This window comes from Oncorhynchus nerka, linkage group LG21, assembly GCF_034236695.1.
Source record: "Oncorhynchus nerka isolate Pitt River linkage group LG21, Oner_Uvic_2.0, whole genome shotgun sequence".
NCBI classification, from domain to species: Eukaryota; Metazoa; Chordata; class Actinopteri; order Salmoniformes; family Salmonidae; genus Oncorhynchus; species Oncorhynchus nerka.
Window position 1 is genome coordinate 33,104,464 of NC_088416.1, and position 18,529 is coordinate 33,122,992.

At 46.7% G+C, this 18,529-nt stretch overlaps 1 protein-coding gene across 7 annotated transcripts in view; it reads right to left on the reverse strand.

Moving 5' to 3' along the window:
* LOC115110910 (caskin-2-like) overlaps positions 1-18,529 on the reverse strand; it is a 147,811-nt gene that overhangs the window by 17,007 nt on the left and 112,275 nt on the right. For all 7 annotated transcript variants that reach the window (XM_065006636.1, XM_065006640.1, XM_065006639.1 and 4 more), the window contains exons 5-9: positions 16,360-16,505; positions 14,787-14,882; positions 12,260-12,390; positions 6,443-6,551; positions 6,099-6,207 (exon numbers count right to left, since the gene is read on the reverse strand). In XM_065006636.1, the coding sequence (XP_064862708.1) occupies positions 6,099-6,207; positions 6,443-6,551; positions 12,260-12,390; positions 14,787-14,882; positions 16,360-16,505 (591 nt within the window). The remainder of the gene's footprint in view (positions 1-6,098; positions 6,208-6,442; positions 6,552-12,259; positions 12,391-14,786; positions 14,883-16,359; positions 16,506-18,529) is intronic.

Sequence of the window (18,529 nt, forward strand, 5' to 3'; positions counted from 1 at the left end):
GAGAGGGAGAAAGAGAGAGAGGGGACAGAGAGAGGGGAGAAAGAGAGAGTGGGACAGAGAGAGGGGAGAAAGAGAAAGAGTGAGACAGAGAGAGGGAGAAAGAGAGAGAGTGGGACAGAGAGAGGGGGAAAGAGAGAGAGTGGGGCAGAGAGAAAGAGAGAGTGGAACAGAGAGAGGGGAGAAAGAGAGAGAGTGGAACAGAGAGAGGGGAGAAAGAGAGAGAGTGGGACAGAGAGAGGGGAGAAAGAGAGAGTGGAACAGAGAGAGGGGGAAAGAGAGAGAGTGGGGCAGAGAGAAAGAGAGAGTGGAACAGAGAGAGGGGAGAAAGAGAGAGAGTGGGACAGAGTGGGACAGAGAGAGGGAAAAAGAGAGAGAGTGGGACAGAGAGAGGGGAAAAGAGAGAGGGAACAGGAGAGGGGAGAAAGAGAGAGAGTGGAACAGAGAGAGGGGAGAAAGAGAGAGTGGAACAGAGAGAGGGGAGAAAGAGAGAGAGTGGGACATAGAGAGGGGAGAAAGAGAGAGAGGGGACAGAGAGAGGGGAGAAAGAGAAAGAGTGAGACAGAGAGAGGGAGAAAGAGAGAGAGTGGGACAGAGAGAGGGGGAAAGAGAGAGAGTGGGGCAGAGAGAAAGAGAGAGTGGAACAGAGAGAGGGGAGAAATAGAGAGAGTGGAACAGAGAGAGGGGAGAAAGAGAGAGAGTGGGACAGAGAGAGGGGAGAAAGAGAGAGTGGAACAGAGAGAGGGGGAAAGAGAGAGAGTGGGGCAGAGAGAGGGGAGAAATAGAGAGAGAGTGGAACAGAGAGAGGGGAGAAAGAGAGAGGGACAGAGAGAGTGGAGAAAGAGAGAGAGTGGGACAGAGAGAGGGGAGAAAGAGAGAGGGACAGAGAGAGGGGAGAAAGAGAGAGAGTGGAACAGAGAGAGGGGAGAAAGAGAGAGAGTGGAACAGAGAGAGGGGAGAAAGAGAGAGTGGGACATAGAGAGGGGAGAAAGAGAGAGAGTGGAACAGAGGGGAGAAAGAGAGAGAGTGGAACAGAGAGAGGGGAGAAAGAGAGAGAGGGACAGAGAGAGGGGAGAATGAGAGAGAGTGGGACAGAGAGAGGGGAGAAAGAGAGAGAGTGGAACAGAGAGAGGGGAGAAAGAGAGAGGGACAGAGAGAGGGGAGAAAGAGAGAGAGTGGGACAGAGAGAGGGGAGAAAGAGAGAGTGGGACAGAGAGAGGGGAGAAAGAGAAAGAGTGAGACAGAGAGAGGGGAGAAAGAGAGAGAGTGGGACAGAGAGAGGGGGAAAGAGAGAGAGTGGGGCAGAGAGAAAGAGAGAGTGGAACAGAGAGAGGGGAGAAAGAGAGAGAGTGGAACAGAGAGAGGGAGAAAGAGAGAGAGTGGGACAGAGAGAGGGGAGAAAGAGAGAGTGGAACAGAGAGAGGGGGAAAGAGAGAGAGTGGGGCAGAGAGAAAGAGAGAGGGAACAGAGAGAGGGGAGAAAGAGAGAGAGTGGGACAGAGTGGGACAGAGAGAGGGGGAAAAGAGAGAGAGGGACAGAGAGAGGGGAGAAAGAGTGGAAACAGAGAGAGGGGAGAAAGAGAGAGAGTGGAACAGAGAGAGGGAGAAAGAGAGAGTGGAACAGAGAGAGGGGAGAAAGAGAGAGAGTGGGACATAGAGAGGGGAGAAAGAGAGAGAGTGGAACAGAGGGGAGAAAGAGAGAGAGTGGAACAGAGAGAGGGGAGAAAGAGAGAGAGTGGGACAGAGAGAGGGAGAAAAGAGAGAGAGTGGGACAGAGAGAGGGGAGAAAGAGAGGAGTGGAACAGAGAGAGGGGAGAAAGAGAGAGGGACAGAGAGAGGGGAGAAAGAGAGAGAGTGGGACAGAGAGAGGGGAGAAAGAGAGAGTGGGACAGAGAGAGGGAGAAAGAGAAAGAGTGAGACAGAGAGAGGGGAGAAAGAGAGAGAGTGGGACAGAGAGAGGGGGAAAGAGAGAGAGTGGGGCAGAGAGAAAGAGAGAGTGGAACAGAGAGAGGGGAGAAAGAGAGAGAGTGGAACAGAGAGAGGGGAGAAAGAGAGAGAGAGTGGGACAGAGTGGGACAGAGAGAGGGGAGAAAGAGAGAGTGGAACAGAGAGAAGGGGAAAGAGAGAGAGTGGGGCAGAGAGAAAGAGAGTGGAACAGAGAGAGGGGAGAAAGAGAGAGAGTGGGACAGAGAGAGGGGAGAAATAGAGAGAGTGGAACAGAGAGAGGGGAGAAAGAGAGAGAGAGTGGAACAGAGAGAGGGGAGAAAGAGAGAGTGGGACAGAGAGAGGGGAGAAAGAGAGAGAGTGGGACAGAGAGAGGGGAGAAAGAGAGAGAGTGGGACAGAGAGAGGGGAGAAAGAGAGAGAGTGGGACAGAGAGAGGGGAGAAAGAGAGAGAGTGGGACAGAGAGAGGGGAGAAATAGAGAGAGTGGAACAGAGAGAGGGGAGAAAGAGAGAGGGACAGAGAGAGGGGAGAAAGAGAGAGAGTGGAACAGAGAGAGGGGAGAAAGAGAGAGAGAGGAACAGAGAGAGGGGAGAAAGAGAGAGAGTGGGACAGAGAGAGGAGAGAAAGAGAGAGAGTGGGACAGAGAGAGGGGAGAAAGAGAGAGAGTGGAACAGAGAGAGGGGAGAAAGAGAGAGAGTGGAACAGAGAGAGGGGAGAAAGAGAGAGAGTGGAACAGAGAGAGGGGAGAAAGAGAGAGAGTGGGACATAGAGAGGGGAGAAAGAGAGAGAGAGTGGAACAGAGGGGAGAAAGAGAGAGAGTGGAACAGGGAGAGGGAGAAAGAGAGAGAGTGGAACAGAGAGAGGGAGAAAGAGAGAGGGACAGAGAGAGGGGAGAAAGAGAGAGAGTGGGACAGAGAGAGGGGAGAAAGAGAGAGAGAGTGGGACAGAGAGAGGGGAGAAAGAGAAAGAGTGAGACAGAGAGAGGGGAGAAAGAGAGAGAGTGGGACAGAGAGAGGGGGAAAGAGAGAGAGTGGGGCAGAGAGAAAGAGAGAGTGGAACAGAGAGAGGAGAAATAGAGAGAGGGAACAGAGAGAGGGAGAAAGAGAGAGAGGGGACAGAGAGAGGGGAGAAAGAGAGAGTGGAACAGAGAGAGGGGGAAAGAGAGAGAGTGGGGCAGAGAGAGGGAGAAATAGAGAGAGAGGGAACAGAGAGAGGGGAGAAAGAGAGGGACAGAGAGAGTGGAGAAAGAGAGAGAGTGGGACAGAGAGAGGGAAAAGAGAGAAGGACAGAGAGAGGGGAGAAAGAGAGAGAGGGAACAGAGAGAGGGGAGAAAGAGAGAGAGTGGAACAGAGAGAGGGAGAAAGAGAGAGTGGGACATAGAGAGGGGAGAAAGAGAGAGAGTGGAACAGAGGGGAGAAAGAGAGAGAGTGGAACAGAGAGAGGGAGAAAGAGAGAGAGGGGACAGAGAGAGGGGAGAATGAGAGAGAGTGGGACAGAGAGAGGGGAGAAAGAGAGAGAGTGGAACAGAGAGAGGGAGAAAGAGAGAGGGGGACAGAGAGAGGAGAAAGAGAGAGAGTGGACAGAGAGAGGGGAGAAAGAGAGAGTGGGACAGAGAGAGGGGAGAAAGAGAAAGAGTGAGACAGAGAGAGGGGGAAAGAGAGAGAGTGGGGCAGAGAGAAAGAGAGAGTGGAACAGAGAGAGGGGAGAAAGAGAGAGAGTGGAACAGAGAGAGGGAGAAAGAGAGAGAGTGGGACAGAGTGGGACAGAGAGAGGGAGAAAGAGAGAGTGGAACAGAGAGAGGGGGAAAGAGAGAGAGTGGGGCAGAGAGAAAGAGAGAGTGGAACAGAGAGAGGGGAGAAAGAGAGAGAGTGGGACAGAGTGGGACAGAGAGAGGGGAAAAAGAGAGAGAGTGGGACAGAGAGAGGGGAGAAAGAGAGAGAGTGGAACAGAGAGAGGGGAGAAAGAGAGAGAGTGGAACAGAGAGAGGGGAGAAAGAGAGAGTGGAACAGAGAGAGGGGAGAAAGAGAGAGAGTGGGACATAGAGAGGGGAGAAAGAGAGAGAGTGGAACAGAGGGGAGAAAGAGAGAGAGTGGAACAGAGAGAGGGGAGAAAGAGAGAGAGTGGGACAGAGAGAGGGGAGAAAGAGAGAGAGTGGGACAGAGAGAGGGGAGAAAGAGAGGGAGTGGAACAGAGAGAGGGGAGAAAGAGAGAGGGACAGAGAGAGGGAGAAAGAGAGAGAGTGGGACAGAGAGAGGGGATTTTTAGAAAGAGAGAGTGGGACAGAGAGAGGGAAAGAGAAAGTGAGACAGAAAGAGTGGACAGAGAGAGGGGAGAAAGAGAGAGAACAGAGAGGGACAGAGAGAGGGAACAGGAAAGAGAGAGAGTGGGGCAGAGAGAAAAAGAGAGAGTGGAACAGAGAGAAGGGAAAGAGAGAAGAGAGAAAGAGAGTGGAACAGAGAGAGGGGAGAAAGAGAGAGAGTGGGACAGAGAGGGAAAGAGAGAGAGTGGGACAGAGAGAGTGGAAAAGAGAGAAGGGGACAGAGAGAGAGTGGGGCAGAAAGAAAGAGAGTGGAACAGAGAGAGGGGAGAAAGAGAGAGAGTGGGACAGAGATAAAGAGAGAGAGAGGAGAAAGAGAAACACACACAAAGTTAGTTCAGGGAATTGGTATGTATGAAAGCAGGAAGAAAATACAGCCCAATGATTGATACATACTGACATGTACACCACTTTCAAATCACCTTAAGGGGATATATCCAGACGCCGCTACAATCCCAATGCCTGTTGTTTCTTAATTAGTCACATCCGGCACTGGTATGGAATGTAGTGACATCAGAGAGCAGAGTCAGTCAGTGCTGTATTCAGCTTCTGACTGGTTGGTACACATCAATAATTAATCCATGACGAGGAGGTGTGGTGGCTGATTGTGTTCTATTCATCTGTTATTCACTCTTCTCTGAACACAGAGAATAACAGGAAGTCTCTCTCCACAGCCTCCATGTTTGAAGCAGCAGTCTGCTGACTGAGGAACACAAGTGCTCATTATGGCCTGAGTTCCCAGGCTGCGAGAACCAGATCAAAGAACCAGGCCTCTAGCATGCGCACGTACATAGGGGTGGCACGCAACAATCACACACAAACAAACGCATAGGTCGCACACACACACGCACCCACACACCTAGTCTTTTGGTTGTGTGTGTGCGCACGTGAGAGTGTGTGTGAGCTGATAGGGTTATGTAACCTGTACTCCATGAGGTTAAAAACAGCTGCTTGGTGAATTACAGCTTAGAGCATTTCATATCCCTCAGTCTCTCCTCTGGGCCTCTCTCGCTATAGGAACGTCTGCACTGGCTCTGTCTCAGTCTGTCTCCTCTCCCAACACACACACCTCTGAACACACTGTCCTGCAGAACTCAAACTGCAAAAGAATGCAAGAGTCGCTTCACTACACAAAAGCACAAATAAATAAATCTGCTAGCAGGAATCTATGCTGACATTTTTTTTCCATTTTTGCGGCTAAATAAAAACATTTAACACACAAATACATTTAGGAACACAATAAAAGTATTTGAGGAAGATCGTTTTTATAAGATATTACCAAAAGTGAAAGTTTGAATAAAATGTTTTTGTGGTGTTCCATGCTCAAGCAAGTACAATGTACCGTCAAATATTTTAGCCACTTAGGGGAGACAAAAATGTTCAGCTGCCCCTTTAAGGGTAACAGTGAGACTGGCATGTCTGTCTGGGAGAGATGAGATTCTCCCGTGTCTCTTCACTAGCAGTTGAGTTGAGCGAGCTCAAACAAGCTAACATAAAAACAACCTAGCATGTGAACAAAATTATATCCATGGCCAAGAAACACAAGGACAAAGTCACTCAAGTAGACTCTATGGCTACACACTTCTAAAACAGCCAACATACTTAGAAAATAACTACAGCAGCAATTTATACGCTATAAATCAAAACTCATACTTGACTTTTTCAGTTTGTGAGTAAAATGGTAGCACTGTAGAGCCCTGGTTCAAGGACAATAAAGCAGGCGGAAAACAGAACGAGAGATAAAGACTGCCAAAGAATGATACTTCATGGGATAATGTCTTCATGTGTTAACAACCATCTCCTGTCCCAGTGCATTCCAGTGATGACTGGTGCTGTTCACCTCGTAGCAGCTGCTTAATGTCCTTGCTGGCGTGGGAGGTGGTGAACTGGTTCACCATGTCCAGGGCTGTCTGGTTGTACGTGTTACGGATGTTCACGTCTATACCAGCCTGTCAAAACCACACACAACGTTAATGTCAATCAGATGTGCACTGAAACACAGCAGCACATTCAACACAATGTTCTCAAGTCTAATGCAGTCAACGGCAAAGTATTGTACAGCCTATTCAATAAAACACTTCACTTACATTGGATAACATGTTACCAACTGTTAGTTGAATGTGGTAGAATAGTGATTGAATCAGACTAGTTAAAGTTAGGTTGATGTCCCTCCAGGTGTCTTACCTCTAGCAGCTGTCTGACCACCTCCGTCTTGCCGTAGAGGGCAGCCTCGTGCAGGGCAGTGCCAGCCTTAGTGGCCCTGTTGATGTCGATGCCCGCTTTCAGCAGCAACCTGAACCAGAGAGGAACAACACAGTACTACTTTAGTACAGATTCACGATTACAAAGGCTGTTAACTCCAGGGTGAAAAGGTTTCTACGAGGCAGAGCCATGGATGGAGCCAGCAGGACCAGATGCCAGGACAGTATATTATGTCAATGGCAGTGTAACAGTGATCCACCGTAGCTAGTCTGCTCAACATCCCACATCACATGAACTCACTGAGGTGCCAGGGGGAAATTTGGAGAATTCACACTCGATTCCAGCTGCACATACACACGCAGACACACACACACACACTCAAATATCCTGGTAGTGAACAAGGCAGTTAACCCACTGTTCCTAGGCCGTCATTGAAAACAAGAATTTGTTCTTAACTGACTTGCCTAGTTAAATAAAGGTTCAAATAAATACAAAAGTAGACAAGTTAAACTTTAGTAATATTAGTGGGAATGTCAGAGCTCTTCTGGGAATGTACAGCATGGAAAGTTCACACACACACACAAGGCAAGGGGAAGTGGGCATCCACACATGCCCACATGCAAAATGGTTTGGTAACTAACTAACTAACGCAAACCCATAACCCCTGTCTTTCCATGGCATACCTGCTCATCAGCCAAACCAGAACCATACCACAACCACACCATCTCACAATGACCTCTGTCACAATCACACCATTTATCTATAGTAACCCAAAATAACAATGCAAGACTGCTTCAGATAGTGACAGTGATTTGATCATCAGTTTGCCTCACCACTCACTTTAGTAAATAAGGCACGCATCTAACAAGAAGTCACTTAGAGCGAGAGAGGGAGACAGAGAGAGGGATTTTTGGGGCTCAGTTGCCAAGCACAGAGCGATGACTCAGAAGACTGAGCCCTGGTAGAGGGGCCATGCTGGGGACAAAGACAGGAGAGAGACAGAGATATAGAGACAGGTAGAGGAAGAATACCTCTCCCTTACGTGAACTTCATTATTCTCATCCTGTTACAGATACTCTGCTTCAGCATCTCTCACTCCCCCCCCCCCCCCCCCCCTCTGCCCTGCGGCTGCTAAGCCCCGGGTCAGTGTGCTTGTTTCAATTCCCCTTAGAAACACAAAGGAGGGCAGGCTCATCAAAGTCTCTGTCCCTCTGGTTTGGCTGGATGCTGAAAGAGAGAGCCCTATCCTGTTCTCCTCTCCTCCTTTGGGGCCGCACTGACTCAATAACCCACTGTTCATATCCCCCGTTTAATACCTCTATTATATGGATGTCTATGTGGGGCCAAAGTGGTGGAACCATGGGACCGGTTACAGCATGTATTGTGGTGACATAACCGTGTGATTGGACCACAGGGCATTGTTATGGAGTCATATGGCCACTGGATCCCAGAAATCCTTGTTTGAATACACTGTTTCTCTCTTTCATTATCAACTGAAGCCAATGAAAGCCTTGACTGTTTCTTTGGTAAGGTGGTTTGGACCAGGGAGGTGTGTCAGAGAAAGGGCAGACCACAACAACACAAATAGGACTCCTTAACACTAGAACTGCTAAAGCAGTCATTGTCACTGCTCATTCATTGTATTTATTACTCTGCCATTTAAGTCATGCCCCCCTCAGTCCTTGACTTTTCGCAAATAACCCAGTGGGGCCTGCTCCACTCCTTCTCCCGACAGTGGGGCCTGCTCCATTCCTTCTCCCGACAGTGGGGCCTGCTCCACTCCTTCTCCCGACAGTGGGGCCTGCTCCACTCCTTCTCCCGACAGTGGGGCCTGCTCCACTGCTTCTCTCGACAGTTGAAGGCGCTGTCCCAGTTGATAATCACATCAATAATTGCCTCAAAACTGAACCTAAACCGAAACTAATTTCACACATATAACAGATTAAATAAATGAAGTAAAGTATGATAGGGAGAAAGGGGGAGGGGAAGCAAACCATGCATAATTATGTCATCACCAATTGTGAATTAAAAACAGGACAGGCCATCCTATTGTATTGATCTATTCTTACATGATATGTACTCTAAATCATTCCACTGAATCACAGCAGTCTTATCAGTCTACTCTGGGCTACTTGGAGCAGGCTACACCGTGAGAGAGTGCGTAATGAACATGCTGAACGGCTTTCAATATCTGGGAAAATATGTGAGTGTTGGAGACCTTACATTGGCAAGGGGAGAAATGTCTCCATGGACAATTTCTTAACTTCACTGTCATTGGCGAACAATTTGAAAACAAGTCTGGCTGGCACCATGAACAAAGTGAGACGGGAGCTCCCTACCTCTGCACAAAATAAGGCACCTGCTGTTGTACTCCTCAACAGTGCTGAAGAATGACAAGACAACGGAACCCAAAGAGAAAAGCGGAGACTATTACGCACTACAACCAAACAAAGGTGTCAAAGTGTGTTAAGGCAGGTGAAATTGATGAAGATTTGAGTCAACTGTTGGGACAAGGGATAACAGTTAAATGAAGTCCAACTGATGGCATTGAAGATGCACACAATATAAGCGCGTGCTGACAATAACTGACTATTTTTGACTGCTGTCATATCAACACTTACATTTGAAGTTTACATACAGCTTAGCCAAATAAATTTAAAAACTCAGTTTTTCACAATTCCTGACATTTAATCCAAGTAAAAATGTCCTGTCTTAGGTCAGTTAGGATCACAATTTTATTTTAAGAATGTGAAATGTCAGAATAATAGTAGAGAGAATGATTTATTCATCACATTCATCACATCACATTCCCAGTGGGTCAGAAGTTTACATACACTCAATTATTATTTGGTAGCATTGCCTTTAAATTGTTTAAACATGCTTCCCACAATAAGTTTGGTGAATTTTGGCCCATTCCTCCTAACAGAGATGCTGTAACTGAGTCAGCTTTTTAGGCCTCCTTGCTTGCACATGCCTTTTCAGTTCTGCCCACAAATGTTCTATAGGATTGAGGTCAGGGCTTTGTGATGGCCACTCTAATACCTTGACTTTGTTGTTCTTAAGCCATTTTGCCACAACTTTGGAAGTATGCTTGGGGTCATTGTCCAATTGGAAGACCCATTTGCGACCAAGCTTTAACTTCCTGACTGATGTCTTGAGATGTTGCTTCAATATATCCACATAATTTTTCTCCCTCATGATGCCATCTATTTTGTGAAGTGCACCAGTCCATCTTGCAGGAAAACACCCCCACAACAAGATGCTGCCACCCCCGTGCTTCACAGTTGGGATGGTGTTCTTCGGCTTGCAAGCCTCCCCCTTTTCCTCAAAACATAACGATGGTCATTATGGCCAAACAGTTCTATTTTTGTTTCATCAGACCAGAGGACATTTCTCAAAAAAATACAATCTTTGTCCCCAAGTGCAGTTGCAAACCATAGTCTGTCTTTTTTATGGCGGTTTTGGAGCAGTGGCTTCTTGCTGAGCGACCTTTCAGGTCATGTCGATATAGGACTCGTTTTACTGTGGATATAGATACGTTTGTACCTGTTTCCTCCAGCATCTTCACAAGGTCCTTTGTTGTTGTTCTGGGATTGATTTGCACTTTTCGCACCAAAGTACGTTCATCTCTAGGAGACAGAACGCGTCTCCTTCCTGAGCGGTATGATGGCTGCGTGATCCCATGGTGTTTATACTGGCATACTATTGTTTGTACAGATGCACGTGGTACCTTCAGGCGTTTGGAAATTGCTGCCAAGGATGAACCAGACTTGTGGAGGTCTACAATTTTTTTTCTGAGGTCTTGGCTGATTTCTTTAGATTTTCCCATGATGTCAAGCAAAGAGGCACTGAGTTTGAAGGTAGGTCTTGAAATACATCCACAGGTACACCACCAATTGACTCAAATTATGTCAATTAGCCTATCAGAAGCTTCTAAAGCCATGACATCATGTTCTGGAATTTTCCAAGCAGTTTAAAGGCACAGTCAACTTAGTGTATGTAAACTTCTGACCCACTGGAATTGTGATACAGTGAATTACAAGTGAAATAATCTGTCTGTAAACAATTGTTGGAAAAATGACTTGTGTCATGCACAAAGTAATGCACAAGTCCTAACCGACTTGTCAAAACTATAGTTTGTTAACAAGAAATTTGTGGAATGGTTGAAAACGAGTTTTAATGAGTCCAACCTAAGTGTATGTAAACTTCCGACTTCAACTGTATATTGATTATAATGCCACTGTTGCTTTTGCCTCGAATTGCACTATTTATCAGGTCCACTTCATGCTTATAATGATGTTTAGGTTACTGATGTTTCCATCATTTGACCGTGCATCTTTTCACCGTGCATATTGGTGGTTGGGGTATGTTTTGTGTACTTATAAAAAGAAGCTGTTACCTTGTCCAACACATACACTTTCTGTTTCATAGTTGTAACAACTCCACTAAGAACATTTCTTGAACACTTGAATAATTGTTTATAGCGTAAAGTAACATAAACTAATGAAAATGCTATGGAGTTCTTTGAAATAAAATAAAAATGGTATTCTAATGTTACCCAAGGTCGTCATAAACACAACCAAATGATTATTTTTGCGACAGCATATATAAAAAGTATGAATTACACTGTTAGAATGTTGCAGTCAGAATGACTGCTCATTAGCTTGAAGGCGGGGTCCATCGAGGCCCAGTAGTTCTAGTGTTAACAGTCTGGTCCCAGCTATTACTGATAAATCAGCAGCCACATCTCACTGGCAGATCTGGGTCACATTGGCAGCACTGCAGCCTCACACCGGAGAGCCTCCCTCTCCGTCTCTCTCCAGTATCTTTCTGCATATCCATCTCTCTCGCTCTCTCAGCCTGGTGACAGACTGCTGCAGCTGTCAGTGAAACATGGGAACAGGGCTGCAGACTAGACCCCCTCCTCCTCCCCTTCTCTATGGCAGAGCTCAGGGTGACCTGGGTGTCTGGTACTGGACTGTACCAGACAGACTCTGATGTAGGTCTCCATAGAGGTACTAGGGGATTGGGAATGTGGCCCCTGGTGGAGTGGACATTGGACAGGCCGTTTTATAGCCTCCCAGGTAGTCAGAGCAGAGATTGGGGTACTAAATATATGGCTAGATCCTCTTGAGAGAGAGAATAAACACATTCACAGACCACAGTGTTCCAGAGCGAGGGTGTGGAGACAGAGCCATGTCTGGTGGTTCTTGTCTTGTCCATAGTACCGTGGAGAGGAAGAGGAGGGAAGGATTTAGATTTAGATGCACTACTGTTCCACTGGATGTCATAAGGTGAATGCACCAATTTGTAAGTCGCTCTGGATAAGAGCGTCTGCTAAATGACTTAAATGTAAATGTAAATGTAAGGAGAGAGGGGCAGAGGGTAGACCCATGGGAACCATTTACTGTCCTGTTGAGTCTCCCAGCACACCAGTTTCAGACCAGTGACTGTGTTAACCCTGTCAGACCCCTGTCTACCTCAGAGTAGGTGTTCAATCACACATAAAATGTACTGACCAACCATGATCAATCATAGCCTTTCATTTAGTATGGGACAAATTAGAGGAATGACAGGCAGAGGATTAAGACCCACAAGAAAATATCAATCTATCAATGGGCACTGTACACACAAATCATTATGGTCTGAATCGCAGCCTGACAAACGTGTACACAAATCTACATTAAAACTTGACATCATTGACATCAATGCATGATATATACAACACGTATTACACAATACGAGTTGTGCGTACGTTTCACAAGTTCAGATTGTGAAAAACAATAGGAAGTCTCTTACCGGATGATGTCCTTGTGTCCGTTGCGTGCGGCGAGGTGCAGCGGAGTGTTAAAGCCTGAGTCTGCAGGTTCCTTACTATTACCCTCTAACAGAGCCACCACCATGTTACTGCTCAACAACAGCTGAGCAACCTGACCTCATAAAGTCATGGAGAAAGGGAAATTGAAGGAGAGAGAGAGAGAGAGAGAGAGAGAGAGAGAGAGAAGAGAGTGAGAGAAAGCGAGAGAGAGAGAGAGAGAGAGAGAGAGAGAGAGAGAGAGAAGAAGAGAGAGAAGAGAGAGCGAGAGAAAGCGAGAGAGAGAGAGAAGAGAGAGCGAGAGAAAGTGAGAGACAGAGAGAGAGAGAGAGAGAGCGAGAGAGAGAGAAGAGAGAGAGAGAAAGCGAGAGAGAGAGAGAGAGAGAGAGAGAGAAAGCGAGAGAGAGAGAGAAGAGAGAGCGAGAGAAAGCGAGAGAGAGAGAGAGAAGAGAGAGCGAGAGAAAGCGAGAGAGAGAAGAGAGAGCGAGAGAAAGCGAGAGAGAGAGAGAGAGAGAGCGAGAGAAAGCGAGAGAGAGAGAGAGAGAGAGCGAGAGAAAGCGAGAGAGAGAAGAGAGAGCGAGAGAAAGCGAGAGAGAGAGAGAAAAGAGAGCGAGAGAAAGCGAGAGAGAGAGAAGAGAGAGCGAGAGAAAGCGAGAGAGGGGGGGGGAGGAGTGATAAAGAAAAGACAGGGTGATGAGTACAGGCTTCAACTGTTACCAACACATGTACATTTCATGCACTGTTAGGACAAGGGATAACGAACACACACAAGTCTGAAACATTTAGGAGTCCTATGATTTGACATGGGAGGACCCACAGGTGAGTGTGAGGTAAATCAGGAGTGACCCAGTGGCATAAACAACCCCACACATCTGGCCCACACACTGGATGACACCTCAACACTCACTGACTGACTGCTGCTGCTGGGAGACTGGTCTGGGACAGAGGACAGGAGGAAACACAAAGGGACAGAGAGGGAAAAGGAGAGAGAGAAAGGAAGAGTGGAAGGAGAGAGAGAAATAGAAATAGGGAGGGCCTCGCCACACCCTGGCACCCCAACACAGCAGCTGATGCCCATAAACACACCACACACTACACACACACACACACACACACACACACACACACACACACACACACACACGGTGGAGCCAGTGTCAGCATTCTAAAGATATCCCATTCTAAATCAATCCTGGGGGACAATAGTTACAGGCTAACTCTCTCAAGTCTCATTTAACAAACACACGAGCACAAACAAAGCTGCCCAGCAAACCTTCCAGTAATAGAAGTTACAGACGGACTTGCCAATACTTCCTCTCCAGCCCACATCCAGATAAATAAGAATGAAAGACAAGGGGACTTTCCAGCCCAGTAGGAGAGGAGAGCAGCGTTCCCAATGAGTGTGTGTGTGTACTATTACTTCACCCTGGCTTGGTTCGGCTTCACACTGTCCTATCCAAACTAAACGCTGCTGCACCACTATTTGAGACCAGGGACCTTGATTGAGGCAGCGCACAGAGTTTGAAATACACTCACATTGGCTTGGTGGTGTTTGAATGGCTATAGGAACTGAAACATTCATATTCAAACCTATTGTGCGGTCAGGGAGAGATGTTTCTGAAATTGTCAAACTGGTTTAATGATGCAGGCCTAAACTGCCCAATTCACCATTAAGTCATAGTAACCAAATGTACATTTGAGATGGAGAGAGTGTGACAATTGAGTGAGAATAACTGTGCTCAAGGGTGAAAGAAAGAGAGAGAAATGGAGAGGAGAGAGGGAGAGAAAGAGAGGAGAGAAATGTTGAGAGAAGAGAGGGAGAGAAATAGAGGAGAGAAATGTTGAGAGAGAAGTAAATGTGCTCCAGTAAGTAAACCAGCATGCTCAAGGATGAGAGAGCCTGAAAGAAAGAAAGTAAAGAGTGCAGAAGTGAGATGTATTTGATGGAAGAGGAGCAGTTGTGACAACGCAGCCCATCCCAGATCCAGAGGGGTTGAATCTGTCCAGCTGTGACCTCTGTCTGTCTAGACTAACACAGGCCAAGAGTTACATCACTGCAGCCCATCCCAGATCCAGAGGGGTTGTATCTGTCCAGCTGTGACCTCTGTCTAGACTAACACAGGCCATGAGTTACATCACTGCAGCCCATCCCAGATCCAGAGGGGTTGTATCTATCCAGCTGTGACCTCTGTCTGTCTAGACTAACACAGGCCAAGAGTTACATCACTGCAGCCCATCCCAGATCCAGAGGGGTTGTATCTGTCCAGCTGTGACCTCTGTCTAGACTAACACAGGCCATGAGTTACATCACTGCAGCCCATCCCAGATCCAGAGGGGTTGTATCTGTCCAGCTGTGACCTCTGTCTGTCTAGACTAACACAGGCCAAGAGTTACATCACTGCAGCCCATCCCAGATCCAGAGGGGTTGTATCTGTCCATCACTGCAGCCCCCCTGTCTGTCTCTGTGAGCCTGGGCCAGTGGTGGGGGAGGAGAAACACACACAGTCTTACCTTGACTCTACCGAACTCACAGGCCAGGTCTAGGGGGGTCTTCTTGGTTTTGTTGATCAGACAGGGGTTGGACTGGTGCTGCAGTAGCATCTCAGACTGAGAGAAACAGACAGGCAGGGAATCAACACACACACACACACACACACACACACACACACACACACACACACACACACACACACATATTAACACACACACACACACACAGACAGACAAGATCAAATACCATATACACACTGTCACCGGGGCCATTAGGGGAGTAGGTTATGCTATGTGGATGTGGTCATGCAGATAACATTACAACACACATAGCCAGGGAGATGATGTCAGATGTTTCTATCAGCACCTTGTGCTGCCTGCCGTATCCAAGGACACAGCGTATTTGGTGAAAACAGACAGTCCATTAGCCCTGGTCATTCTGCTCTGGGAATACATAGTAGACTACAGGACTGGAGGCTGTTACAATCAAATGGGACTTCATGGTCTGTGCAGATAAATGCTTTTCACACAAACTGTGGTCCTAAAAGGCTTACAAATCAATTAATGTGGCGTAACCTAAACACATCCTGACAATGCTTGTAGGATAGTTCCTGATCTATTTCCCAATTATTTGAATTCCATTTCGTTAGTTTTTTTCTTTGCGCTCAATGTGCAGTTTCTCTAAAGATAAATCAGATCAAAGCCGAACTATGTAATGTAGTAGGGAGTTATAGTTTCCAACAGGCCAATATTCTACATAGTTCAGCACAGGAAATGTGGGTAGTTAACTACAATGACCATAATCCATTGCATGCATACTTGTCCCATCTGTGTGGGGCATACACAGAGGGAGCGCGCAATTTAGAGCATTTGCGCGAGGTATCTCTACCTGAAAACGCACCATCTATCATCATGGGACTTTTATTCATTGTTTTATTCTGTGTTGTTAAAGCGAAAACCATAAATCGGACCGAAACCAAACCGACTTATCACTCAGCACTACAGGGGGTGAGACGGGGGTTAGTAACAAAGACAAGGTTCCTAATCCCCCCTAAACCTGATCACCTGGCTCCCCATCATTACCCCCTCAAACCCTACAAATCCAATAACCCTCATCCTGCCTTGTTTTTCTCTCTCCCTCTCCAATCCAATCACACCAACATGCCTCTCCTCTCCCAGCTTGCTACGTATCCCCTGACCCCTCAATCTCTTAAATGACTGTACCACCAACCACCACTCATCCTACTCTATCCCCTGCCAGATCACATCTGTTTTGGGGCTATGGCTGTGATTTGTTGACAGTTTGTTTACTGTTTAAGACTTAAGTGGACTGACCAAACATGACCACACACATCTAAATCTCAGATAAGTGACCCACAGTAAACCAGCATCAGCTTTGTGGACAGAACAGCATACATTCCACCCAATCCAGCAGAATGGGGATATCTGTTGACAGTGCTTAACAATGTATGTATGTGTGTATGTATGGTATGTATGTATGTATGTATGTATGTATGTATGTATGTATGTATGTATGTGTGTATGTGTGTGTCTGTCTGTCTGTCTGTCTGTGGGTGTGTGTCTGTGTACTGACCACGTCATAGTGTCCGTACTGTGCGGCCAGGTGCAGGGGGATGTGTCCATCCTGTGAGACCCCATTGACTCCAGCTCCGGCCCGCAGCAGCATAAGGACAGAGTCAGCCTTGCCCTGCCATGCTGCATAGTGGAGCGGACGCATACCTGCAGGAGGCAGCACATCTATGATCACATACAGTGGCTTGCGAACGTATTCACCCCCCTTGGCATTTTTCCTACTTTACTGCCTTACAACCTGGAATTAAAATGGATTTTTGGCAGGTTTGTATCATTTGAATTACACAACATGCCTACCACGTTGAAGATGCAAAATATTTTTTTATTGTGAAACAAACAAGAAATGAGACCAAAATAACAGAAATCTTGAGTGTGCATAACTATTCACACCCTCAAAGTCAATACTTTGAAGAGCCACCTTTTGCAGCAATTACAGCTGCAAGTCTCTTGGGGTATGTCTCTATAAGCTTGGCACATCTAGCCACTGGGATTCTTTCCCATTCTTCAAGGCAAAACTGTTCCAGCTCCATGGATGGGTTCCGCTGGTGTACAGGAATCTTTAAGTCATACCACAGATTCTCAATTGGATTGAGGTCTGGGCTTTGACTAGGCCATTCCAAGACATTTCAATGTTTCCCCTTAAACCACTTGAGTGTTGCTTTAGCAGTATGCTTAGGGTCATTGTCCTGCTGGAAGGTGAACCTCCATCCCAGTCTCAAATCTCTGGAAGACAAACAGTTTTCCTTCAAGAATTTCCCTGTATTTAGTGCCACCCATTATTCCTTCAATTCTGACCAGTTTCCCAGTCCCTGCTGATGAAAAATATCCCCACAGCATGATGCTGGCACCACCATGCTTCACTGTGGAGATGGTGTTCTCCGGGTGATGAGAGGTGTTGGGTTTGCCAGCACCTCTCAAACGCCAGCGTTTTCCTTGATGGCCAAAAAGCTACATTTTAGTCTCATCTGACCAGAGTACCTTCTTCCATGTATTTGGGGAGTCTCCCACATGCCTTTCGGCGAACACTAAACGTGTTTGCTTATTTTTTCTTCAAGCAATGGCTTTTTTTCTTGCTACTCTTCAGTAATGCCCAGCTACTCGTACGGCTTAAAGTGGTCCTATGGACAGATACTCCAATCTCCGCTGTGGAGCTTCGCAGCTCCTTCAGGGTTATCTTTGGTCTCTTTGTTGCCTCTCTGCTTAATGCCCACCTTGCCTGGTCTGAGTTTTGGTGGGCGGCCCTCTCTTGGCAGGTTTGTTGTGGTGCCATATTCTTCCCATTATTTAATAACGGATTTAATGGTGCCCGTGGGATGTTCAAAGTTTCTGATATTTTTTTATAACCCAACCCTGATCTGTACTTCTCCACAACTTTGTTCCTGATCTGTTTGGAGAGCTCCTTGATCTTCATAGTGCCGCTTTGTTGGTGGTGCCCCTTGCTTAGTGGTGTTGCAGGCTCTGGGGCCTTTCAGAACAGGGAATATATAATGAGATTGTGTGATCATGTGACACTTAGATTGAACACAGGTGGACTTTATTTAACTAATTATGTGACTTCTGAAGGTAATTGGTTGCACCAGATCTTATTTAGGGGCTACATAGCAAAGGGGGTGAATACATACAGTGGGGAGAACAAGTATTTGATACACTGCCGATTTTGCAGGTTTTCCTACTTACAAAGCATGTAGAGGTCTGTCATTTTTATCATAGGTTACACTTCAACTGTGAGAGACGGAATCTAAAATAAAAATATTTTTAAGTAATTAGTAATTAGTTTGCATTTTATTGCATGACATAAGTATTTGATCACCTACCAACCAGTAAGAATTCCGGCTCCCACAGACCTGTTAGTTTTTCTTTAAGAAGCCCTCCTGTTCTCCACTCATTACCTGTATTAACTGCACCTTTTTGATCTCATTACCTGTATAAAAGACAACTGTCCACACACTCAATCAAACAGACCCCAAACTCTCCACAATGGCCAAGACCAGAGAGCTGTGTAAGGACATCAGGGATAAAATTGTAGACATGCACAAGGCTGGGATGGGCTACAGGACAATAGGCAAGCAGCTTGGTGAGATGGCAACAACTGTTGGCTCAATTATTAGACGATGGAAGAAGTTCAAGATGACGGTCAATCACCCTCGGTCTGGGGCTCCATGGAAGATCTC